Source organism: Alosa alosa, chromosome 11 (genome assembly GCF_017589495.1).
Source record: "Alosa alosa isolate M-15738 ecotype Scorff River chromosome 11, AALO_Geno_1.1, whole genome shotgun sequence".
Classification (NCBI taxonomy): Eukaryota; Metazoa; Chordata; class Actinopteri; order Clupeiformes; family Clupeidae; genus Alosa; species Alosa alosa.
Genome location: NC_063199.1, coordinates 20,763,664 through 20,791,245, shown reverse-complemented (window position 1 = coordinate 20,791,245; position 27,582 = coordinate 20,763,664). Strand labels below are relative to the sequence as shown.

General features: G+C 46.1%; 1 protein-coding gene across 1 annotated transcript; it reads left to right on the top strand.

The window, feature by feature from the left end:
• The first annotated feature begins 836 nt into the window (after positions 1–836).
• Positions 837–27,582, top strand: LOC125303240 (DNA-binding protein RFX7). The gene is made up of 10 exons (XM_048256861.1): positions 837–1,270; positions 2,284–2,317; positions 10,006–10,091; positions 10,606–10,644; positions 10,855–10,977; positions 12,952–13,068; positions 13,648–13,732; positions 16,063–16,270; positions 16,689–17,002; positions 19,712–27,582. The coding sequence occupies exons 1-10, from the start codon at positions 1,134–1,136 to the stop codon at positions 23,393–23,395; spliced, it is 4,827 nt and encodes a 1,608-aa protein (XP_048112818.1). The 5' UTR covers positions 837–1,133; the 3' UTR covers positions 23,396–27,582.

The following is a 27,582-nucleotide window of genomic DNA, read 5'->3' as shown; positions in this document are numbered from 1 at the left end:
ACCTCTGCCACAGACCCGCAGCCACAGGCCTCCTGGCCCTACTGGGGTGTTTTTACATGACTGTGTTTTCATCATGCTGTTTATTTATTGTATAGATATTTACATTTTGTCTAAGACTTGTGCACTTGAAAAGGCCTTTTCCATCTAAACATCTCGTGCAAATCACTTATGATCCCCTGACATGAGCATGTCAGGTAGTAAGTTCTCACTAGCGTGATCAAGTCATGTGGCTTTAGGCCTGTAGCCGGTGCGCTTCTAGTTTGGTCATCATGCTCATGCTCCGATGGTGGTCGTTTCATATCACTGATGACATGGCACAGAGCGTTGAATGCATTGAAAATAATATCCAAGGTTACAGAAAAGTGGGCAAGGCTATGTTTGTGGGTAGTCCTATTAAATTGGAACAATTGCACCGTAATGTAGGCAACAGCATATGACTAGCATATGCCAACCCATAAATGTCATTACATTAAGTTAAATATGCGACTAGCATATACCAACCCATACATGTCATTACATTAAGTTAAATAATGAATTTAATTGAATTTCCCCGTGGGGATCAATAAAGTATCTATCTATCTATCTATCTATCTATCTATCTATCTAATATAAAGCTGTCTTCGCGACGGCTTGTCTTTGTCTGTCATAACAGTATTCTCCATAGATATATGTATACGTATATATATGCACTGGGTATCATTACCGATAACATTCCATTCCCCGTGCAGTGGGTACCATTGCCGATAACATTCCATTCCGAGTGCAGTGGGTACCTGAGAGATCGCAGCCTTGGCCGCCGCTGCTGCTCAGCTTCCTGCAGTGCGCCTGCGCCACCGCTGCCTGGCCGCAGCAGCACCGTCCGAGGCGGCTGCTCGCGTGCTGTTTGCTGCAGTGGAATTTTTATTTTTTTCTGATTCCGACCCCGTCCGCATGCTGAAATGCATTTACTAATATAGACTCTGGTCATAATGCACCGTGGATTTCGCTGGTTGATCTAAGGACGTGCTACCGTAATGCTTTTGCAGATAGTAGGTCCAGCGTTATGCACACCCGGAGAAGTGATCTCGCAAGGTCTCTGATGAGGCCTACATGTTAAAGCTCTACCCCCTCCTCCCCTCAAGACTATCACCGTGATGGCTGATGATCAACAACAACCTGGTCAGCAGCAGAATCCTAACACGGGATTGGGCTCTCTTCCAACGATAGTACCAGGACTACAGGGGCCCGAAGCCAGTGCTCTGCAGTATAACAAGATAAAGAATTCTATTTGGTAAGGTAGTCTTAAGCGAACGTCAGGGTGCAATGCCTGCAGTTTGTTAAAAGGATAGGATAGCTGGCGTAGCTAAGGTTAGCTAGATGCTCATTGAAAACATGTTGACAGATCAAGCTAATGTTAGCTGTTCTGCAATTGGGTAATTTCCGTCGTTAACGTTGCACACATCTGTATGTTGCAGAATATAAATATAAGCAAGACTGTATGTCTCGGAAGACAGCTCATCTATGTATTTGATAAGAAAATAATAGCTCGCTAGCCATCGAGCTGCTGAACTTGGACAACCTGGCGTTAAAAAGGTTAAAGCTAGCTTGCTAGCCATCCTTATTTGTGTTGTGATACAGTTTAACATTGGCTAGCTTCGTGAAGAGGTAACACTATGCTGAAGCGAGCGAGGGTATTTTAGTCACCGACCACTGATGACAACGTTCAGTTATTAATGTGCCTAAATAATCTGTATGTTTGCGGGTGTGACACGACTTGCCAGCTCTGCTGGTTGCCAGAATACTGTAATTTAAAGCCCAGGTTGAGTGGCTTTACGTTATAGCTTGACGCTAGCGGAGTCGCGTTTTATGATGCTGGCCTGCAACCAGCACCTGACAGAAGCCAATGGTAACGTTAAGCGATGTTGCAGGACGTTAAATGCATTTGTTCTCCAACAATCGCTTGTCTGTCGGAGATATTGTTTTACATTATTCTGGACATGCACAAGTGGTCTTATTATCCGTGCTCTTATTAAATAATTATCTGTGGTCTTATTATAACCCGTTGATGTGAATTTTCGCCCACCGTAACTGTATTGCTCCTTTGCATAAAATTCACGACCCGCAGTTAAAGATTGCTCAGTTGGAGGTTATGTGAGTCCTCAAATGAGAAACGATAGTTCTAATGTCAACCACCTCTATGCACACAAGCGCCTTTAGCCTTTCAACTGCTCATGTGTTTAGCTGCATGCAGTCTCATGATGTAGCTCGCTGTATGCAGCTCATGATGTTTTTTTTTTTTTTCAGCAAATCTGTACAATCAAAAGTTGACAACATATTGGTGAGTAATTTAGCTAATGCATGTTTTTTGTTTGCAGCATGATGGTAAATGGTCACAGGTGTGAGTCTATGAGGTCATGGACAGCATACAAAGTGTTTGTTTTGGTTGTGAGCTACAAATAGGTAGAAAGGGGACATGTTATTTATACAGCCTACTGCATCCTACCCCTCCTACCCACTGTGCACCACTGCATCTTACCCAGGAGGCACAACTGCATTCTACCACTCCTACCCAGGGTGCACCACTGCATCCTACGCCTCCTACCAGTGGCGCCATCTCTAGGGGGGCATTGGGTTTTATGCTAAAGTTCGGGGGGCAAATCCCGAATACAACGCCGGCTGTGACAACAAAAATCATGCCTGCGTTGTGTCCTCAGAGGATATTCTTCCTCTGTCTATGATCTACAGTGTTTCTCAACTACAAATAATCGTGCACAGTTAATTTTGTCACATTTCTGACTTTTATATTAATTTCATCCTCATTGACTATGGCACTTCTGGTTGGTGGGTGTGCGTAGTGCATGAGGGGCACAGAAATTCTAATTGGTGAGCTTCATAGTTCGTCAGGGGTACTGTGCTTCCTGTGCACTGGGCGTGCTCACCAATCGGGGTGGCACAACTTAAATAGACATTTGGAATATTGAACTGAGTCAATAAATTGATATTCAAAAAAATCATATTGCAAATCACAGTTGCAATCGCAATATCTGTCAGAAAATTCGTAATTCAATATTTTCCCCAAATCATGCAGTTCTAATCTACATCTCCGTTAACCAAAAAGTTAAAGTTTTGCTAACATCTCCATTATTAACGTGAATTATGTCTTCATGCAGGGTAGTGTCAAGCAGTGAATATGCAGGTAGCCAGTGTTCACATCACCTAGCTGAGCTAGACAGAAGACGAGCCCTTTTTGCTCTGTTAAGGTATTTCTGTCCCTCCCAAATTGCGTTAAAAAATGGTGTGTTTAACCAAAGTTCTTTTAGGCAAGTCCCTCCATTTGGCGGCCATATTGCAACGCTTTTTGGGCATTTGTCGGGCATCTATTTTGTCAGAAGGCTTCAAGACACCAATCTTGCTCCAGCGGCGAGATCACAACACATGATTGGCACAATGTCTTCACAACACACCACATTATTGGCTCAATGTATTCACAACACAGCACATGATTGACTCAAAGTAATCACATGTTGACGTTTTGCCGCGGAAGGGGTGTGATATGCGTAGACAACTGCCATATTGGTGTTACAAACTAACCCCATGCATTTCTATGGAGGATTTTTTGAGTGCTGTGTCTCCTCATTAGAAAGTCTCTGATTTAACAGCCTGGGGCCCGTTTCCCAAAAGCATAGCTATGCTAGCAACTACCTTGGTAGTGCCACTGCCAAATGTAAATCTCTAGATTTGAGTGATGCATGCACAAACACTTAAGCTTCTTTTTGTTACACATTTTTAATTTTTGGAAATGTAAAAAATAAAAGCACATTTGTTAGCTCTTACTAAAATGTCACCGAAATACGACCAACACCGTATTTCTGTATTGTTAACGTATCTGTAATGTGTGACTCAAATACTGTTATCTCAGATTTGGCAGTGACGGTACCATGGAAGATGCATTGTAGTTATAGCAACTATGCTTTTGGGAAAAGCACCCTAGAATTTCAAATATTTCCCAGGGTTGGATAGGAACGATCCGGACCCCTGCTTATAAGATCTGCACCCCCTCTCAGAAAATACTTCCAACGTCCCTGACTGGCTGTGCAGAATATATCGGCATAAAACAATTTTCTTATATTGTGATCCGCCCCTAGGGTTGGGCGATGTCGCCTAAATTGGCATTTGACGATGTGTACAGTAAAACATTGTGATGGACGATGATATCGGTAGGGTAGTGTGGTAAACACTAATTAATTAGCCTATAGCCTAGGTATGTCTGTACAGAAATACTTTTATAATGTTCTACATAAAAAAATAAAAAATATATTATGTAGGCTATACGGCCTGATGAAAGTGGACAGCTAAGAGAGACATACTGACCAGGCTACCGAAGTTGTGTGGAAGATCTGCTCCAAGAAAATTGTTGTGAAAGACGGATAGACAATCAATCTGAACACTTGCGTGTGCACCAACCAGCGGAATATTACACATTGCCAGCCCAGCAAAAAAGCTACTTAAGACTACTATCGTGGTCACTCATTTAAAATCTTAGTACTATGCAGCATCCCATGTTATCAGGCTACCGTCTATGCTGACTATGAGGGCGGCGGGAAGTGAAAGTAAAGGGCTGCTATCGCGCAGTCCAGGCTATATATAGGAGGGCGAAGTAAAAACACTTTTACAAATAACGAATCCCGATTACCACTCCCGTGCTGTCTGGGACTTTTGCTAAATGCATGAAATACAAGCCTTACAGTGAAAGACGAATAGGCTACCTTATGATCCTATAATTAACGAAAGAAATGGTTTATTTTAACACAGAGGAGAAGGGCGATTTGGCTTTCGCTGTAGCCTTGCAAAAATATTTGAGCGCTAGAATGTCCTAGTCGTAGCCTAACAATAATAAATCTATATTTTCTGCTAAAACATTAGGCTACCTATTACGTCCAGTGTAGGCTATAGGCCTGCGAGACATGTAGGCTACAAAAAGACAATTAGGCTACACATTCACGTCACAGTCAGGAATTATTTGAATAATAGGATGGACTAAAGTCTTTTATTTTACAAGACGGTAGACTAATACGTGATAACTGTTTGGTTGACAGCCTTTAAAGTAGGCTCAATTTCATTTTCAGGGAAAGGTTTTTTTATGTTTTAGCCTGTTACAGCAGGAATTAGTGACTGGCATGTGGGGTTTCGCATCACGATGGTTGCTTTGATATCGTCCATCGGCACAACCCTAATCCCCCCCCCAATGTTGACCTGAAGTTGGTGCCAGTGCCTCCTACCCAGGGTGCACCACTGCATCCTACCCCTCCTACCCAGGATGCACCACTGCATCCTATGCAGGGTGACCCTGCAGCACTGAATGTGCCAAATGTGTCTAAGCTCAAAACTTACTCTTTTATATTTATATATTAATTGTGTTTTTTTTTTGGTTTGTTTGTGAAACATACAGCTTTTCTTTTAGTTATTTATCTTTAATCTAATACACTTTCTGCATAAACAACTTCTAACTCAAGAATCTGAATATTGTGGTTTTGCTTGTTTCATTGTTTTCGTTTCACACCAGTAACCACACACACTCCAGATTCACACACATTCCAAATTGACATACACTCCTGATTAACCACACACGCAAACGATTCATACACACTCCTGATTAACTACACACAGATTCACACACATTCCTGATTAACTACACACAGATTCACACACACACTCCTGATCAACCACATACAGATTCATACACACTCCTGATTAGCTACACACAGATTCACATACGTTTTAAGATTTAACACATACACTCCTGATTAACCACACATGCTGCAGTTTCACACTTAAGATTAAACACACTCCTGATTAACCACATACAATTAACCACACACAAACACACACACTATTAACAACACATAATCACAGTTAACCACACAAATTCTAGATTAACTTCATTTAATCCTTATTATCCACTGCAGATTCACATCCACTCCATATTAACTGCACACACTCACGATTAACCAAAAGCATTTCGGATTAGCTACACCCTCTCCAGATTAACACTCAATATTAACCAAACACACTAAACATTGACCACACCCACTCTACTTCCCGAACCACACCCACTTTGTGTTAGTGCCTGTTTTATACTAACCACACCCACTCTCAATTAACCCCCATATTAACCACACCCACGCTTGACACATTTCGGTTTAGCTACACCCTCTCCTGATTAACCACACCCTCTCCTGATTAGCCACATCAGATTCAGCTCATTTGAGTCTGGCTGCTGCTCACTAATCATGATTCATGACCTTTGACCTAGCGGTCACTGGGGAAAGATGGCTGTCCTCTGATCAAGGTGGTGGTTGTTGAGATGGAACGCTGACCTAAACATGAAGGTGCCTTAAGGTGACAGTGACAGATGTTTTAGATGACACGTTAGATCTGCACTGCAAAAACTGCTTATCTAATAAAATCTAACCAAGTGTTATTAATCTTATATCAAGATCAAAACATATAGTTGGTATTGTTTTCAGTATAAAGAGACTTACCTAGCGTTTTCTCATAACATCATTTGACTTAATTTAAGAAGAGTGTGACTTATTTTAAGATGTTTCATCATAAAAACAAGCAAATTTGTCTGCCAGTGCATTAAACAAATTTGTCCCCAAAAAAAAGAAAATTTGGCTGCCACTGTGTTTAATAAATTTGTCTTGATAAGACTCCTTAAAATAAGTCAAAGTCTTCTTCAATTAAGTCAAAATGATCTTTCGAGAGAGCACTAGGTAAGTCCAAAAATACCAAATAGATTTATTTGATCTTAATATAAGACTAATAACACTTGGTTAGATTTTATTTTTTGCAGTGAGGAGATGGCTTGAGTAGGTCTGGGAGTGTTGCTAATAATAGTAATAATAATAATGCAATAATAAAACAAGTATGATTCAGTTATGGGCTGGTCTCACATCCTAGTGTGTAAGAGCATCATCATCGTATTCTCTGACCTCACATGAGCTCAGAGTGTGTGTGTGCGTGTTTGTGTGGCGTGTGTGCGTGCGTACACGTGTGTGTTTGTGTGCCCCGTATGTGTGCTTGTGTTCCCCGTGTGTGTGTGTGTGTGTTGGTATATGTGTTTGTGTGCCCTATGTCTGTGTGTGTCTATCTGTGTGTGCCTGTGTGTGTCTGTGTCTCTGTGTCTCTGTGTCTCTGTGTCACTCTGTGTCACTCTGTCTCTCTCAGTCTCTCTCAGTCTCTCTCACACGCGAGGAGAGCGCGCAGTGTGTATGGTAAGGGGGATTAGTAAGTGGCTCTCAGGTTCTTATTTACTGCTCATTGGTTGGCAAGGCTCACCCCATTCATGAGCAGCCGTTTCCCCTAGCAACAAAGAGGGAAAGAGAACAGGAAGAGGTGAGCTGGATCCATTCTTGGAAGCCAATGGTGTGTGTGTGTGTGTGTGTGTGTGTGTGTGTGTGTGTGTGTGTGTGTGTGTGTGTTGCATGCTTACAGCCAGCGTGGACATGGCAACCACTACACACAGCTGGGCTAGTGAAATGTAGCAAGCTGGATAGGACTGCACACACACTCACTTTCTCACACATGCACACACACCCTCACTCACACACTCACACATGCACGCACACAGACACAAACACATTCACACAGTGATATTCTCATTGACACATGCTGTTTCTCTCTCTCTTTCTCACACACATGTGCACACACAGTGACAGACTCCGTCATTCACACAGGGTCTCTTTCTCTCTCTGGCACACACACTACTGGTACTGCAGTCCCAGCTTCCCCGTGTGAGAAATGTTCTGGGATGGTAACCTAAACCTGTTATGGGCCCATAAATGAAGGAAATGTATGTGATAAAGGCTTGATGTTAAAGAAGAGTTGTGATGTGCTCATCCTTTGGTAGTGTAGTGGTTAACAGTGTTGCGCGGTCTGCCCGAAATTAAGCGGTCGCCCGCAGATGACCGCGGTCACCCGCGGTTATGAGTCATAAACAAAATATTTTAATGATATTTGGGTCATTTGCGGGCGGGTCAGTTAAAATTAATTAAATATATATTTTCTACAAATAGGCCTACTTAAAATATCACGAGAAGGCTAGCATCAATACAGTAAAGTCAACAGTAGGCCTAAAGATGCTGAAGACGCGTTAAAATAATAAAGACACCCCTTCAGGAAAAGCGATGCTATGGGAAATATTGGGAAAAGTTCTTAAAGAAGATGACAGTAGTAGGCCTACAAGTTATGGTCTATGTAGGCCTACTTCTTGTGAAGCCATTTAAAAGTATGACAGCCAAAACGGGCAGCCTGCAGGAATAAAAGTTATGGCACAGACTACACAGCCATATCTACCGGTATGTATAGGTTCGCACATGCATAAAAGTTACCTTAGTTCGTTGTGTTTGTGACTTTAAACAGTGGATGTGCTTTAGTAAAGCTTTGTGCTTCATTCAGCATTATAAACCAGTTCTTACGCTAACGTTTTGACCAGCAATGTATCTCTCTTGCCTACCTTGCCTCGCCATTTCTGTTTTCAAAAGAAAGATGTATGTCCATGGCCTTCAAATCTTATCCTAGTGTTCTAATCCTTGGTGGTTGCGTGCGTGCTTACGCTCTTATTCTCTTTCTCTCTCCTGCGCAAACATTATGTCCTGCATGCCTACTAGTTCTGCATAAAGTTTCGCAAATAAATTAGTTTGTTTTACAGAAATGGCCTACTGTCACACTGCATGCAGGCTATAACCAAAAGCATACATTTTGTAAATAAGCGTGTCGGATCGCGGGTATAATTGTGTCCTAATTAATATTCGCGGTCCGAGTTGCATATTTTAGTCAGGTTGATTAAAATATCGGGCGACCGCGGGCCGCTTGTGACCAAACCCGCGCAACACTGGTGGCTAAGTAGCTGGGCTAGTGTGCAGCAGCCTGAAAGTTGTGGGATCAATTCCCAGCTTCCACCGTTGTGCCCTTGAGCAAGGCACTTAACCCCAAGTTGCTCTGGGGACAATGTAATCCCTTGTAATATAGTTGACATATGTAAGTCACAGTGTCTGCTAAATGAATAAATGTAAATTGTGTGTGTGTGGTGTCGATAGTACGTCAGTGGGATGTGTGTGCCCCATATGAGTGTGTGTGTGATGTGGATTTGATAGTATGTAAGTGGGATGTGTGTACAACGTATGTGTGTGTGTGTGATGTGGATTTGATAGTGCGTAAGTGGGATGTGTGTGCCTTGTATGTGTGTGTGTGTGATGTGGATTTGATAGTAAGTAAGTGGGATGTGTGTGTCTTGTATGTGTGTGTGTGTGTGTGTGATGTGGATTTGATAGTAAGTAAGTGGGTGTGTGTGGGTCTTGTATGTGTGTGTGTGTGTGATGTGGATTTGATAGTAAGTAAGTGGGTGTGTGTGGGTCTTGTATGTGTGTGTGTGTGTGATGTGGATTTGATTGTAAGTAACTGGGTGTGTGTGGGTCTTGTATGTGTGTGTGTGTGTGATGTGGATTTGATTGTAAGTAACTGGGTGTGTGTGGGTCTTGTATGTGTGTGTGTGATGTGGATTGTAAGTAGGTGGGTGTGTGTGTGTGATGTGGATTTGATAGTAAGTAGGTGGGTGTGTGTGGGTCTTGTATGTTTGCCTCACGCACTCCTAGTCTTGTCTGCAGTTTTAATGCTGTTTCATCTCCTAGCTGAGAGAGACGGGTCGATGCACTGCCTTCTTCTCTGGAGTAGAGTGTGTGTGTGTGTGTGTGTGTGTGTGTGTGTGTGTGTGTGTGTGTGTGTGTGTGTGTGTGTGTGTGTGTGTGTGTGTGTGTGTGTGTGTGTGTGTGTGCGCGCGCAGTTTCAGTGTGTCTAGCTCAACCCTGTGCTTTCTTATGTGTAAGAGTCTGGAGGATTCAGGCCTTATTATAAACCAGGCTCACCTTTGGGCTTTTGTCCTGTGTTGAATAATTAATAATGAATAAATAATAAAGTAATGAAAGTTAATGAACGAATCCTGCTCTGATATGTTTGTGTTCACAGCAAGATGTTGAGAAGTTTACAGACATTGAGAAACTCTACCTCTACCTTAAGTTGCCTTCCGGCCCCAGCAGTGGCACGGAGAAAAGGTATGTGAGCGAGTGCGGGCGCGAGCGTCCACTCCAGCAGCCATGTTGGAATGTTTCCTCCTCATGCCTAGCTACCTCCCGCCAGACGCCACCGATCAGCCTCATGTCCTCCCTGTTCACGTCTAGCGGTCACACACACACATCTTATTTCTTGTTTCCTCAGGGAAAGTTGTTTTGATGTAAAACATTTGTAATAAGGATTTTTTTTTTAAAATGTCAATGAACTGCTTCATGAAGAGGATTGGTTTTGTTAAACAATGTTAATGATTAATGATGGTGACCTGCTGTTCTTGTGTTGAGTGTGTTTGCCTAGACCTCAGTCTAGACTGCAGTCCTCTAGTGATGCACTGATGTTAATGAAGTCAGATGTGTGTGTGTGTGTGTGTGTGTGTGTGTGTGTGTGTGTGTGTGTGTGTGTGTGGTCCAGCTTCATGAGTTATTGTGTTATTTGTTTCCCCATATCTACCATCACCTCAACCCCCCACCCAACCCTACGTCACGTCACATCACGTAGGAGTGACACTCAGAGGGGGTCTGGCAGTCCGGCAGCATGGTACTCATCCTCCTCATTATACAGCTCTCATACACAGGCCACACACACGCACGCACACACACACACACACACACACACACACGTTCACACAAACGCACACACGCACACACGCACACACACAGACACACACACACACACACACACATCAACCATTCAGCCATGCTGCGTGGGCAGAACCTGTAAACAGGAAGTGTGTTTCACCCCCTGTAGTGACCAGAACTCCATGTCATCGAGTCGCACGCAGCAGATGTACGCCTTCAACTGGATCAGGAACCACCTGGAGGAACACCCCGAGACGTCGCTGCCCAAACAGGAGGTCTACGATGAGTACAAGTCAGTCCACTGCATGCACGTTTGTTTGTGTCAGTGTGTGGGCGTGTGTATGTTTTTATGTGTGTGAGTGCGTCCGAGTGTGTGTGTGTGTTTGTGTCAGTGTGTGGGCGTGTGTATGTTTTTATGTGTGTGAGTGCGTGCGAGTGTGTGTGTGTGTGTGTTTGTGTCAGTGTGTGGGCGTGTGTATGTTTTTATGTGTGTGAGTGTGTGTGTGTGTTTGTGTCAGTGTGTGGGCGTGTGTATGTTTTTATGTGTGGGAGTGCGTGTGTGTGTGTGTGATTTTGTGTGTGTGTGTGTGTGTGTAAGGGATGGAAATTAGCCACCCGCCCCCCTGCCAAATGCGGGTAGTTTTGTGCGCTGGCGGATGTATTTGGTCAACTTACCAACCACTGTGGCAGGTAAATAGAGCTAGAATACCATAAATTGTCAGATCCGGTATAATTTTCATACTTATTGACGGTTAAAAATAAGAAAGTGTCTGTAGGAATCATGTAACGTTACCAGCCTATAAGGGTAAATCACGCTGATTTGAAGTTCTACAACAACTACCAGCAAGCCGCCGCCCGCAGCATAGCCTGGTGCTGGTGCAGTGCTACACTTGTTGCCACTACCATTAGGAAACTGTCGCTATGCTCTCATGTGCCACTGCTAGCTTATTTGAGGATGACTGCATAAACATAAATCTAGTGAGATCTGTGGATCTGCGTTGTATCTTCACAGACTAATATTCTCATGCGAATAGTTCTCTTTTGAAGTGGCCCGTAACGTTGTAGCTATTTTAATTCGGCCCGTGACACCTTCATGGAAAACTATATGACACGCTGCTGTTCAGACCTACAGTATGAGGCAGACAGACGGACATCTCCACACCCATTCGTCGTGATGGAATATCTCACAAACTTTTCATTCAAAAAAATTACAAACCGGATATCAAAATAAACATCAGAACTTACCAAACACAAAGGTGTAAAGCATTCCCTTATAATTAGCTGTTCCAGAGTGATCCGGTTTTGAAATTGAAGCAAATGTCTACAAGGTCTCCAACTTTGGGCTTTTGTAATACATGATAAGGCCAAATAAAAAATAAATTTTAACAATATCGCCTAGATAACTGTAAATATTAAAACCAGAGTTTTTCAATGTAGTTTCACAAAATGCTAAGCATGCATATGTTTCTTAAAGCTGAGCTGTGCTTAAATTGTTCAGTGCATGATTTCATAACAGGCCAAATAGAAAATAAATGCTATAGCCTTGACACCTGTAAATATTTAAATCAGATGATGTACAGTATAGTTAGATCAAGTTGGAGAGTTGGATTATAGGATGCTCCAGAACTCACACAAACGGAGTCTTAAAGGAGCCACACCAGTTTTATGACAAGACACTGGCATATAAATGTGGTTCTGTTGACCTTCAGTTTTGTTGCTACTGTGCTTGGAGGACAGCTGGTAGGTTTAGGCAAATTCAGCACATTTTAGTCGTATCGCAATAATGCCGATAACCGTGATCATTTTGGGTAGCCTACTATAATCATGACTCTCTAGTGGCTGGTAAAAAAGTTCAGTGGCTGGTAGATTTGGAATTAAATCTACCATTAATTTCCATCACTGGTGTGTGTGTGTGTCAGTCATGTGTGTATGTGTGCGTGTGTTTATGTGTGTGTGTGTGTGCGTGTGTGCATGTGTGTGAGTGTGTATGTGTGTGTGTGTGTGCGTGTGTGTGTGTGTATATGTGTGTGAGTTTGTGGGCGTGTGTGTGTGTGTGTGTGTTGTGTGTCAGTGTGTATGTGCGTGTGTGTGTGTGTGTGTCAGTGTGTGTGTGTGTATGTTAGTGTGTGGGCGTGTTGGTGTGTGTGTGTGATTGTGTGTGGGTGGGCGTGGTTAGAATGGTGGCGTATTGGTGTGTGTGTGTGATTACGTGTGTGTGAGTGTGATGTTGATGTCTCTGTGTGACCTGTTCCTCCTCCCACCTCAGGAGCTATTGTGACAATCTGGGCTACCACCCCTTGAGTGCGGCAGATTTTGGGAAGATCATGAAGAACGTTTTTCCCAACATGAAGGCACGTCGACTCGGCATGCGGGGGAAATCCAAATATCCTTTATCAACGGGTTTCCTCAGAAGCCTGTCATTGCCTCTCCTCTTCTGGTGGGGTAGTGTGGACCTAAGATTCTAGTGGGATAGGGTGGACCGAGGGTTCTAGTGGGCTAGGGTGGACCGAGGGTTCTAGTGGGTTAGTGTGGGTCGAGGGTTCTTGTGGGTTAGGGTGGACCTAGGGGTCTGGTGGGTTAGGGTGGACTGAGGGTTGTAGTGTGTTAGGGTGGGTTAGGGTTCTGGTGGACCAAGGATTGTAGTGGGTTAGGGTTCTGGTGGGTTAGGGTGGACCGAGGGTTCTAGTGGGTTAGGGTGGACCGAGGGTTATGGTGGGTTAGGGTGGACCGAGGGTTCTGGTGGGTTAGGGTGGACCGAGGGTTCTGGTGGGTTACGGTGGACTGAGGGACTCTGGACTCTGCTGCTGGAGGAGTCATGATGTTGGACTGGTCTTCCTCTTCTTTAGTGAGGGGGGGGGGGTATCTGTACTGCTGTGTCCAACGCGTCCTTAACTGTGTGTGTTTTTGTGTGTGTGTTGGGATCTGTACTGGTGTGTCCAGCGCGTCCTTAACTCTTGCTCACATACTGCTACAGTGGCCTGAGGAAGAAGGCGTTTGTGCACATGCCGTCCCTGCCCAACCTGGACCTGCACAAGTCTGGAGACGGGGTAGGTGTGCAGGGGGTGGGCTTTCACTTGTGTGTGTGTGTGTGTTGATGAGTCCAGGTGAGTCTGTAGTTGCGGTAACAACCACAGACCGAAAAGATTAATTATGTAAGGGATAATGCCCGACGAGGTGTCCATTATCAGAAATAAATGGACGACGCGGAGGCATGAACCGTCCGACGCGAAGCGGAGTCCGCAAAGTCCATTTATTTCTGATAATGGACGCATCGAAGGGCATTATCCCATGGTCACTTACGAAATAAATAAATATGAAATCAATTATTAATACTAAATGAGTTTTAGAGCTAAAATCGTTAGTTTTTTCAGCTGTTTACAGTTGATTCCATTGTTGCGAAGCCTGCCTCCAGGCTCAACCGTCGTCCTACTATCGTTGTTATAGTTACCATTCATAATAATTGATATGGAATGGCGATTAAACTTTTTTTTACCAGATCTACTTAGGTATAGGCAGAGATGGGAAGTAACAAAGTAGAAATACTTCGTTACTGTACTTAAGTAGATTTTTCAGATATTTTTACTTTACTTTACTATTTATTTTTTAGGCGACTTTTTAATTTTACTCCTTACATTTTTAACACGAATATCGGTACTTTCTACTCCTTACATTATACAATTTTTTTTTTTTTTTTAACATTTTTACATTTTTGGCTTGTTACTTTAGTTTCAAATAATTTCAGTGGATTTACCGTTATTACTGTTTGCGTCATCAATAGTGGATGGGAATATACGTTGCACTTGACGCACCAAAGATGACTTGACAGATTTAGGAGGCATTCCTTCGGAGCAAATCATTGCAGCTTGATGGCAGTAACGTTAACATTAGCACGTAGTAGGATGTCAAAAATGCCCTCCTCCTCTCCTCGCCTTTTGCCGCTTAACTTCTAGCTGCAGTGTAGCCTACTGTATATCCTTAGCAATAAGTAGATGCAGCATTAGGTCTTGAACAGGGATATAGTGGAGGCTAAACGCAGTTTACCCACCACTGAAATTTCAGAAATAGTTTATCCACCTCTTATTAGAGTTTATCCACCTCTCAGAAGAGTTTATTCACCAATTACAACTGTTTATATTTAAAAGTCACACTGTATTATCCACAATAACAATATGTGCACTCATCAACACCCTATGAACCACTTAATGCCACTTGTATTGGTATAAACATTGGACAATAACCTCCACCATCATCAAACATGTTCTGAATACCTTTTCTAAAAATCTAATACCGCATGGTGCAGTACACCTTACCGTGATCACAGAATTCATAGTTATAGTCATAGACTGGCACTCTTGCACTCTAGTAACATTGTGTGGTCCAGGTACCGTTGCATAAAAAATGGGTGTCATTCACAAGACTACTTTTACTTTTATACTTTAAGTACATTTCCAAATCTGTACTTTGTTACTTTTACTTGAGTAAAGAAGTTAAATCAGTACTTCTACTTTTACCAGAGTATTTTTTAACACAATTATTTCTACTTCTACTTGAGTAAGGGAAGTGAGTACTTTTGCCATCTCTGGGTATAGGTGTATTTCACTTTTTAAACAACACCCTTTTCAACCTAGACCATGGTATAAGCAAAGTTACTACACATCAACCAAAAGCAGCAGCTAGTAATCCCAACCAAGAGGTGAACTGTTGTCACCACAACACAGTCACATACACAGTGGTCCCATTACCACAACTAGTTACTGCAATCTACTGCAGCAATCTGAAGCGTGCCCCCTGCCCGGGGTAGCCTCCATGCAGACTAATCTGTCCAGGAAGTGCAAAAAGTTGAGTTTAACAAAAAACACTTAAACAACCATACTCACCAAAACAACAATGGGAAAAACCCTCACCCCAAAAGTCTGGTCCAGTCTCCACAATAAAAAGTTCTAAATATCCCGGACAAGCCCTCAATAATGTTACGCAAAAAATGCAATCCTCCTCTGAAGGCAAATTCATGGCCTTTTTTCCACACCCTCTCAGGTGTGGACAATGAAGCTGATTCTGTCCATCCTCCAGCCAAACACCCAAAGGCTGTTGCACTGACACTGCAGGGCTAAAGGGGGGACCAAAGGGGCGTGACATCTGTGCATATGTTGATACGTGTAATCCCTGGTGTGTGTGTGTGTGTGTGTGTGTGTGTGTGTGTGTGTGTGTGTGTGTGTGTGTGTGTGTGTGTATCAAGCTTTGTATTTCGCAGTAATATGTTTGTGTGTGTGTTAACTAATGTGTGTGTGCTTCTGTGTCCGTGTGTGTGTGCGTGTATGTGTGTGTGTGTGTGTGTGTGTGTGTATATGTATGTGTATGTATGTGTGTGTGTGCGCAGTGTGAGTTGCTGGAGCCTGCCGGCCAGTCTCCGAGCGCGGAGGAGGAGATGCGTACGGCGGCGTGCGGCCTGGTGTGTGAGTGGGCCCAGAAGGTTCTGAGTCGCCAGTTCGACAACGTGGAGGAGCTGGCCCGCTTCCTGCTCAACAGCCACTACATTGGAACCAAGTCCATGGCTGCACTCACTGTCATGACTGGGACCCCGACAGGTGAGACACGCATACACACACACACACACACACACACACACACACACACACACACACACACACACACACACATACACATGCCTTGTACAGACACACACAGCATGCATGCTTTGCGCACACATGCACAGGTCACATTCAGTGACCTGATTTGTGATTTGTACTTGTACTCTGCACAATGACAATGAAGTTGAATCTAATCTAATCTAAACAGTTGTATTGTGTATAACAGTGTTTTACTGTTGTGTTGTTGATGTTGTGCTAATGTAACAGTGTTTTACTGTTGTGTTGTTGATGTTGTGCTAATGTAACAGTGTTTTACTCTTGTGTTGTTGATGATGTGCTAATGTAACAGTGTTTTACTGTTGTGTTGTTGACGTTGTGCTAATGCCTGGTATCCTGTCCATTGTGTGTGTGCCAGGCGTGAAGACGCCCACCCCGGCCTCGGCGTTCGTGCCCACGGGCGATGCCAACCCGTTTCAGCCGCAGGTGAAGACGCTGCCGTCACCGTCGCCCTCGGTGGACGCCAAGCAGCAGCTGCAGCGCAAGATCCAGAAGAAACAGCAGGAACAGCGGCTGCAGTCGCCTGCGCCCGGTGACGGCCAGGTCAGGAGAGCCGAAACGGGCACACCCGGGCCCGGCGCTAGCGCCAGCCTCACCCCTAGCAGCCCCGCGCTGCTCTCTCCGCAACCCACCATAGGCATCGTCGTGGCAGCTGTGCCCAGCCCCATTACAGTAAGCTGTGTGTGTGTGTGTGTGTGTGTGTGTGTGTATGTGTGTGTGTACACAACTCTACAATATTTCCCACTGTCCACAATATAGTGTTAATTTCGTCAGACGAGACTAGAGAAAAAATGTTCGTCAACAACCTTTTTTTCCATGACTAAGACGAGACGATGACAAGACTGCACTAATGTCCTGAAACACTGACTAAGACTATCTTAAGATGCATTATTGTTGACCGAAAAAAGACGAGACTAAAATGTTTTGCATGAAATAAAAACTAAGATAAAATCTCTCTTCATTTTCGGCCTAAAAAATGAGAAGCCAGAATAGCTGTTACGCTTTTCACGCTTTTTATTCGAATGAGTTCATGGTTCATGCAGCAGCTTTCCCTCTAGGCTAGTCTAATGCTGTTGCTGCAACTAGACATTCTCTGCTGCAACCCTGTACGAAACTACATGGAACAAGAACACCAGAGATTTCTGCCAGAGTTAGCAAGCTAACAACCTAGGCTTTATGCCACAATGCTACATACCCAGAAGTTGAAGCTTCTCTCATACATATACAAATTGACATCCCCCAGAATGTCCATACGAAAATTGAATTTACATACAAGTTGGTTCAATATTGCAAACAACTCATCTATATTATATTTTACCACGTCTGCTCGTGGACCACTTGGGATAGCTTATGGACCACCAGTGCCCGACCACACTTTGTGAAACACTGGTCTACTTAAGATCATGACAGTGGTCCAGTCAAATCTTTTATTGTCTATGGTCAAATCCCAGCCGAGCTATAACTGTAGCTCGACTTACCTGTGCATGTAAACATACTGACTGAATTAAATAATTTGTTATAAAAAAAGACTAAGATAGCTTTAGTTTTCTTTTGACTAAAACAAGACTAAAATGACGAGACTTTTAGTTGACTAAAACTTGACTAACAAAAATTATATTTGAATGACTAAATATGACAAAGACTAAAAAGGACATTTCGTCACAAGACTAAGACTAAGACTAAATTAAAAATAGGTGACAAAATTAACACTACCGCAATATGGTAGAATAAGAACAAACAATAAAGGAATGGTTTGGTGCAAACACAATCCAGGGTCTATTTCTGGATGATAACGAGTTTGGACTTTCATTTGGGAGCAAAATTGCATTAATCTGAGGAGTTTTGAGACCGTTGTTTGTATTAGCAACGAAATGGCTTGTAGCAGCAGGCATTGAGCTACATCAAAATAAATCACTGTTTTCAAACCACTGGCAACGTCCCTACAGACAAATCGAAGTATTGTACATTTTGAAAGCGTACAGAGGTTATAATAAGGACTGTTAATAAAATATAAGTGCTAAGCTACTTATAACCAACTGATATGATAATGTTGCCTTGTTTCTGATGAATGCTTTATGTTATGTGTGGAAATGGATGTGAACAATTTAAGAATGGACTGAAGGAGATTATTCACTTTTGCAAGCTCTCCATGGATTGGAACTGGACTCAATGATGTAGCCGTGAGGCTAAATGAACTTTATATCGAACGCATACACACAAAACACACCGCCCAATTGGGCACACTAAACAATTGAATGCTTTTCTGAATAGGGGTTAATATGGACTCTAACATTTTTTGTGGAAAATATGCCTTGGTTACCTTGTTTCAAGCCATTCTAGTGTGGTATTGAAAGCCTGCATGAAGACTCAGCTCGATTTGCGCCAGTTCTCATTAATATTCAACGAGCTAAGCTGCTTGACTCTGATTGGCTAACAGCTAGTAGGTTTCATCCATAACATAACAGCCATTATCAACTAATTTTAGCTTCATGGCATGAACTTATCTCGGCTAGCGAGTGCTAGCATTGTCCAAATGTGCATAAATAAAACCTGCTAGGCTAGCGAGTTCATTAAACCTGTATAACATAGCACTTCCTTGAGTTGACAGTTACGTTTTACTTACAGGCATGGTCGTAGACTGCGATGGTAGCCTGCTCCAGGCTTCAACAGCAACCTTTTTGCAAAGCCTGTGGCATTGTTCCAAAAAATAAACTGAAGCCATTTGATCCTCAAGTCTGGGTTTTTGGGCAAAATGCATTGTTGAAGTTCTATTTGTGCATAGCGCACAAGTCCGTTGACATTCAGCCATCCTTGCATAGGCCTGCGAAAACGGTCACAGAGCTGAACGAATTTTGTGGGCATGGTCTCAACTGGGCGAGCTCATGAATAGTAATGAGCTCATCAATTCCACGTCAATCTGAAGAGCTTTTGCAATTGGCCTGATTTCTCCGCTTATTTCTTTTCAGTGGCTAGAGCTGACAGAGGAGTTAGCTGTTCAATTTCACATTCACGACATAGCACAAACATATGGACCTAACATGTTTAAAAAAATACAAGTAAAAACAGTTTTGTGTGGCAGGGCACCTTTAAATTAATCTTGATTTTAATTTAATTTAATTTAATTAAATATGAATTTAAAAAATCAATAAAGTATCTATCTATCTATCTATCTATCTATCTATCTATCTATCTCTCTCTCTCTCTATATATATATATATATATATATATATATATAAATGTGAATTATTATTTAATCTTCTTTAAAGTGACTAACTACTGACTGATATTAGCCCTAAACCTCCCTCTCCCCACACCTTAATTCAGAGAAAAGTCAGACCGTTGCAATGTTTGTATTGTAATCACCTTTCCCCTCCTGCACAGGTCCAGAGGAATCGTCAGCCGATGACATCACCCAGTCCGGTGGGCACAGCCGAAGGCAAGATGATGCCGGTCAATTTCCAGGTGGTGACGCAGCAGGTGAAGCAGTGCCCCAAGACGCCACAGAACGTTCCGGTGAGCCCTCTGGGCGACCGGCAGGCTCGCCACCGCTACGCCCAGATCCTGCCCAAGCCTTCGGCGACCAGCGCCATCACGCTGCGCTCGCCACCCACGCTGCTCATCACCAACAGCCCCATCAAGACGGTCATGCCTTCGCCGCACGTCAGCTCCCTCAACGTGGTCAAGATGACCACCATCTCCCTGGCCCCCAACACCAGCGGTGCCGCCACGCCCACGCCCCTGAGACCCGCCTCCGCCGGGGTGACCAGCAGCAGTGCCGCCATGCAGGACGAGCAGAGCGCTGCCCAGGCGGCTCAGAACGGCCCGATGGCCTCCCAGGCACTCCAGGGGGCAGTGGCGAGGGGAGGCGCGTCCGGCTCGTCCTCCGGGGAGGCGCGGGTCAGCGGGGCAGACGGCGGCGGCGAGGAGAAGACGAGTGTGACGGCGCCGGACGCCACGGCGGGCCTGAAGAGCGAGAGAGCCACCAAGCACCGCGCCGCCAGCGAGCCCTCGGGGTCCGAACGCGTCACAAGGGCCAAGAGCGACTCCGCCGCCACCCCCCCCATCTCCTCTGTCGCCAGCGGACACAGCAGCATCAGGGAGGGGTCAGAGGGCACGCTCTACCTGTCTGTGGCCAATCAGTGCTCCGGCGTGGTTACCTCCTCCTCTGTCTCGGCCCCTATCTCCGTCCCCGCCAGGAGCCCACGCAAGCGGTCGTCGTCTGTCCTGGAGACGCACGTCATCCCGGTCAAGCGCGTCTTCATCTCCCAGCAGCCCTTGGATGTCTCGGACAATTCCAGAGGCGGTGCGGGGAAGAAGGCACAGAGGCCAGGCACGCCGGCGCGGCCCGAGAGCGCCCCCTGCAGGGTCACGCTGAAGAACAGCACCAACTCCGCCAGCGCCACCATGCCCATGCAGATCCTCGCTCTCTCCGACACGCCCACACCCGCCCCCGTCAGCCAATCACAGGACGCCCCTGTCACAGACTCCGTCCAGTCCACCGGCGCTGTGTCCGAGCCACCCCTCCTGGCCAGCGCCGCGGCAACACAACCCCCGACCCAAGGGCCATCGCTGGAGCCGGACGCCAAGCGCAGCCTGTGGGATGGTCCGGCAGGGCTGGGGGTGGAGCAGAAGCTGCTGACCTCTCAGCTCCCCCTATTGGCCCAGACAGGGCATGCGGCCGAGACGGACAGTCAGCTGGGCCTGGTGGACTTCGGCGGGGGCTCTGCGGGCGGCATGGACTACTTCCCGTTTGCGGATGACGACATGACGCAGGACAGCATCGTGGAGGAGCTGGTGCAGATGGAGGAGCAGATGAAGCTGAGCAGCGGCCTGCAGGGGGCGTCCTACCTGAGCTGTGTGGAGCTCGGTCTGCAGGGGGTGACCTCTGCCGGCGCGCACCAGACCTCCTCCTCCGCCTTCTACCACTCCGCCCACAGCAGCACCACCCCTGCACACACCCCCACGCCCACCCCAACCCCAACACCTACGCCCACACCCACCCCCACCTCCGAGATGCTCCCGGGCACCCACAGCCTGACACGGGAAAGCCCCTGCTCGCGCCTGGCCCCTATCACGCCAGTGGACGGTCTGATGGGCGGGGGTCGCCACACCCCCATCAGCACACCGCTGTCCACCTGCAGCAGCGTCCCGCCCAGCCCAGTGGAGTGCCGGAACCCCTTCGCCTTCACGCCCATCAACTCTAGCATGACGGCGTACCACGACGGTAGTGTGGTGTCCAGCAGCCCGGTCAAGCCCATGCAGCGGCCCATGGCGACACATCCTGACAAGGCCAAGCTGGACTGGATCACCAGTCGCTACGGCAACACCACGGCTGGCGCCACCTCCCCCTCCACCTCCATCCTGCCCAGCTACCAGGACCTGGTGGACGACCACTTCCGCAAGCCGCACGCCTTTGCCATCTCCGGGCAGGCCTTCCAGGCGCAGACACGCCAGCCGGTGGCAGTGACCGTGTCACCAATCCCCCAACCGCAAGGCACTGCCGCCGGTCAGGCCAAGCAGGAGAGCTTTGCTGTGCCCGCCCCGCTGGACGGCAAGCCCGGGGGAAGTGCCGGGGGTAGCGCTACGTTCCGCTGCCGCAGCGTGAGCCCCGCGGTACGCCAGCGGAACCTCAGTGGGAACCCCGGCGCTCCCCCTAGGACCTTGGCGTCGCCCTTCAACTCACCGCTGACCTCCGAGGTGCTCAGCATCCTGTCTGGCAGCCAATCTCTGGTGAGCGCCAGCAGCATGGCGCAGCGCAGCCAGTCGGTGCCGCTCAACGTCATGATGGCGTCAGAGATGCTGCCCATTTGTGTGGCTGGCCAGTCGGGCAGCGCCACCAAGATCACCAACGTGCTCCTGAGCAAGATGGAGGTGGACGTGGACGACGCGGTCCGAGGCCTCGGCGTCAACAACCTGCCGTCAAACTACACGGCTCGCCTCAACCTCACGCAGATGCTGGAGACCAGCACCGCCTTCTCCGCCGGTGCTGCCCCCATCACCACGGCAACACAGCCCAGCCCTGTGGCCTACGATTTCCAGAAGCCCGTGTACCTCATTAGCGGCCGCACTGAGCAGACCGCCTTCTCTGCCGCCACAGCTGCTGCAGACGGCCAAGCACAAGCAGGCTCCTCCGAGCCGATGCAGGAGCAACAACAGCTGCAGCTACAAGAACAGACCTTACTGCAGGACCAACAGCTGCAGCTACAAGGTCAGACCTTACTGCAGGAACAGCTACAAGATCAGACCTTACTGCAGGAACAGCAGTTACAGCTACAAGAACAGACCTTACTACAGGAACAGCTACAAGATCAGACCTTACTGCAGGAACAGCTACAAGATCAGACTTTACTGCATGAACAGCTACAAGATCAGACCTTACTGCAGGAACAGCTACAAGATCAGACCTTACTGCAGGAACAACAGCTGCAGATACAAGAACAACAGCTGCAGCTACAGGAACAGAGCTTACTGCAGGACCAGTCATTGCTGCAGGAGTCGGCTTTGCAGCTGCAGGAGCAAACTTTACTGCAGGAGTCGGCTTTGCAGCTGCAGGAGCAGTCGTTGCTGCAGGAGTCGGCCTTGCAGCTGCAGGAGCAGTCGTTGCTGCAGGAGTCGGCCTTGCAGCTGCAGGGGGAGGGCGTGCTCCTGGGGGAAGAGGAGGTGAGGCAGCAACCCATGCTACAAGAGGAGGCGCAGCGGGAGGCGCAGGAGGACGAGCAGCTGGACTTTAGCAGCACAGTGAAGGACCTGCTGGGGGAGGATGGCCTCCACCCAAGCTCACAGCTGGTGGGCCAGGTTGCGTCGGAACTCAACGCCGTCGCGTCTGACTTCTCGGGAGACCTGCGGCTGCCCTCTGACCTGTCCAGCAGCATCAGCGACCTGAACACGCTGGACGCCAACCTGCTGTTCGACCCGGGCCAGCAGCAGGACTCGTATGAGGAGGCCACGTTGGAGGAGCTGAAGAATGACCCGCTCTTCCAGCAGATCTGCAGCGACTCGGTCAGCTCGGCCGGCTTCGATTGGCTCGAGAACAAGGACCAGCCCACCGTGGAGATGCTCGGCTAAACGCCGGCGGTTTTTTTTACTTTAAGTGTTATTTATAAGTTCTGTTTGTTTGTTTGTTAGCGTCTGTGAAGTATCTGTTTTTGTATTTTTAAACGTGTCTCACTACAGCAAAAATCTGGACTCCTGCTTGTGTCCAGTGCAAAGTGCCAGTGGGGCCTGAGAAGGCCTCTGTCACAGGCTAGTTTCCGTCTGTGGCATTGGCTTGAATCTGTCCCGTCTGTCAGTATGTCCCCATCTCCCTCTCTCTCTCTCTCTCTCTCTCTCTCTCTTTCTCTGTCTCTGTTTCTCCATCTCTCTTTATCACTGAACACCAACTGTTCTAAACTGTTCAGAACAGATGACATATGTGATCTTTTTTAGATGTAACTTTTAGGTGAAGGCCACTGCTCAGAATCCTTTCGATAAGCGCAGTCTGCACTTGGCCCCTGTGAGCTGCAGCACCCCCTTGCTGCCAGCCTCAGGGGGGACTTCCAGAGCTCACTGTGGACTGGAAGATGCAATACACTCGTCCTTCTCAAGCTATAGATTATTGGCTGAACTACTGTCTATTATAAAGAAAGACGTCACTGACAAAAAAAATGCCTTTAGAACCCTTAAAAATAAGAGCAAGTGCACAAGGGTGTGCTGCCTTTGTAGGGAGGTGTGGAGACCGCAGGTGAGGTCCGCTTCTGGGCCACAGGCGTGACCTGGAACTCAACAGGTGCTACTAGGTGCTGATATGATGATATGTCATCACCTTAATAGGTCACAGTCCCATGAACATTGACAATAAATAGATACCTTTTGGAATGGCCATAATAATAACAGTTAGACTGTTGACTATAAATAATGAAGAAAAATGTTTTTTTTTGTTTTGTTTTTTGCTTTCAGTTCTGTTTAGTGAAATAATGTGAAACTCTTCTCTAAGTAAGTGGTGCTGGTTGGGTTGCCTTACCTGAAGTCTGAGGCCATGTTTGCCACTGGTGAGCCGTCCAAGGCCCTGCAGGCCACTGGTGAGCTGTCCGGGCAGAAGCCCGCTGACCCTCCTGCTGTTTTTAAAGAGACATGTTGGTCTGGTGTGTCCATTTAAAGGGATGTGTTGGTCTGGTGTGTCCATTTAAAGGGACGTGTTAGTCTGGTGTGTCAACTTAAACGGACCTGTGGGTCTGGTGTGTCCATTTAAAGGGACGTGTTGGTCTGGTGTGTCCATTTAAAGGGATGTGTTGGTTTGGTGTGTCCATTTAAAGGGACCTTTGTGACTCGTGTGTCCATTTAAAGGGACGTGTTGGTCTGGTGTGTCCATTTAAAGGTATGTGCTGGTCTAGTGTGTCCATTTAAAGGGACCTGTTGGTCGTGTGTCCATTTAATGGGACGTGTTGGTCTGGTGTGTCCATTTAAAGGGATGTGTTGGTCTGGTGTGTCCATTTAAAGGGACCTGTGGGTCTGGTGTGTCCATTCCAGTTCCATGTTGAGATCCACTGTCAGTGTGCATGCCCCCGAACAGGTCCTCCTGGTCTAGCTGTGTTGACCTGTGAACTATTAGAAGCCTATTCTACTGAGACATCTTGTCTGACGCAGCTTTGGGATCTGAACTGTGATGTGAAATGTCAGATGCTATGTTGATGGACTCTGGCCTTTATGATTTGAGAGCGAAAATGTCAGCTGTATGATGAGGGATTCGGATCTTTTTAAAGTGTGATCTGAAATATCAGAGATGCGGAGATGAATTCTGAACCGTCTGAAATTAGATCTGAAATATCAGAGATGAATTCTGAATCGTCTGCAGTAAGACCTGAATTATGAGTTGTGAATTCTGAATCGTCTTGAAATATCGGTTGTGAATTCTGAATCCTCTGAAGATCTGAAATATCAGTGATGAATTCTGAATCGTCTGAAGTAATAGCTGAATTATCAGTTGTGAATTCTGAATCGTCTGAAGTAAGAGATGAAATATCAGAGATGAATTCTGAATCATCTGCAGTAACAGCTGAATTATCAATTGTGAATTCTGAATTGTCTGAAGAGCTGAATTATCAGCTGTTAATTTTGAATCGTCTGAAGTAAGAGCTGAAATATCAATGGTATGGTGATGACGGCATCATTGGTTGTCTGGTTAGAGGCTACTGGGTTGGTGTTGGGTTGGTGTTGGGTCCAGACAGGTCCGGGGCAGTTCCAGGTGATGTGTTCAGAGCGGCAGCCTTACATCAAACCAAAGACCAGCTGCGGCAGAACCGGCTGAGAGGTCTGAGTTCACCGGAGCAAACCGGTCCAGAATGGACTAACTCTGGGGGTGAGACGGGCGATCAAGAAAGCAGACATGAGCAGATCGACTTCTCCGCTGAGATAAGAGCGATGATCAGACAGCAGATATGTCTTCTCCACTGAGGGGCAGGATGAAGCCACTGGTGTGTCTGTACAGAGTGAAAATGCCGACTCAGCAGTCCTACAGTATAAAGGGTAAATGCTGACTCAGCAGTCCTAAAGTGTAAAGGGTAAATGCTGACTCAGCAGTCCTACAGCAGTCAGCTATGGGCTGAGAGCATGTTGGGGGGTGGGGGGCTTATAATGTGGAGTTATAGGGGTTGCACTTGTTAAGACTTTTAGCTTGTGTAGTCATGAAGCTGGATATCAAGTTCCCATGTGTACAAAGAGCATTGTCATAAAATCCATAATTTAAAGACACTGTATTCCAGTAATGATTTCTAGATAGGTCTGATTGCCCTTAAAATATATACATATATAACTATATATATATATATGGAAAAAAAAAATGACTTGATGGTATTGGGTGTGTGGGCAGCCAATATGCTGTATGTAATCTTCCTGGCTTCTGTGTCGTGCAGTATTGCTGTCTGTCTGGTCTCTAGCTTGCTGATGTCTTTTGCTTTTTCTGAGAGTGTTCTGGTCTCTGCAGCAGCAGACGTGACGTGTTTCCAGAGAGAGGAGCAGTAGCATGGATTATTAAGAAAAAAAAAGCAAACTGGTGTGTTTGTGTGTGTGTGTGTGTGTGTGTGTGTGTGTGTGTGTGTGTGTGTGTGTGTGTGTGTGTGTGTGTGTGTGTGTGTGTGTGTGTGTAATGTAGCTTAGTTCTGACATGCGAGGACCTTTCACTGCACACCCTGGAGATGTCTATGGGTCCTGTGTCCGCCAGCTCTCTGAGGCTCGACTTATTGCACTAAATTTTTTTATAAGTCATGGCTTTGCCACATCTTTAAGGACAAATCTGTCGACTAAAGCCTGCAAAAATATTTTTTATGAGGAATTTCCGAAGCGATAACCATGAGAAATGTGCTCGAAAACGACAATGCCCAATTGTCTGGTGCGTCCACACACCTAATCTCAGTGAGATGCAGCTTACTCGTTCTCATCCACGAGAATATGAACCATTTCAGCGAGACAACGAGCCTGAGGTGGACAGCCGATCGAGGACCTGCTTCACCGTGTTAGGAAACGATTGTATGTGCGCATGTGCATTGAAAATATCGACTCGCATTAATCTGGGCCTGCCTCCTTGGCTGAGAGGAGGACTGGACCTCTCGAACACACAAAACGAAAGGTGTTGCTACTTTGAGTAAAACTTACTTGCATCATATGTTTACCAAGTTAATGTTGTTCTCTGTGTTTAGTTTCTGAATGTTATCTTTGTTTTTACATTCATTTTGATAGTGAATGCCTTCGTGAAGAAAGCTGTACATATTTTATATTTTTGTTTTGGGGGGCATTTTAATAAGGCTCTGGCCTCCCCTCCGTATGTAAAATGTGAGTATATATATATGAAGGAGAAGGCCACAGTCTCCTGGGTCCTAGTACTCTACCTGCTCAGTCTCAGGTGGGCTCGTAGGTCTCTCTCTCTCTCTCTCTCCCTCTCTCTCTCTCTCTCTCTCTCTGTGTCCATGTTTTTCTAGCGCCCCCTGGTGTCGGTCTCAGACGGGCCGGAGGCCTCTCTTTTCTGCTGTCCTGCTCGGGTCGGGTTCTGTCCTGCCCGGGTCTGGTTCTGTCTGGCCCATGGGTTTCTCCCCTGTGTCCGTGTGTGTGTGGCGGGTCGGCGGCCTGTGCCGTGCTTGTGTCCGGTGTGCAGCTTCACGTGCAGTAGCTTGTTCATATTGCAGACGCCGCTCAGCTGCTTTCCTTTTTTTTTCAATTGAAAGTACTCCCAGGTGAGATTTTTTTAAGTGGTTTTGAAAGCCAATAAACATTTTTGTAAAGAA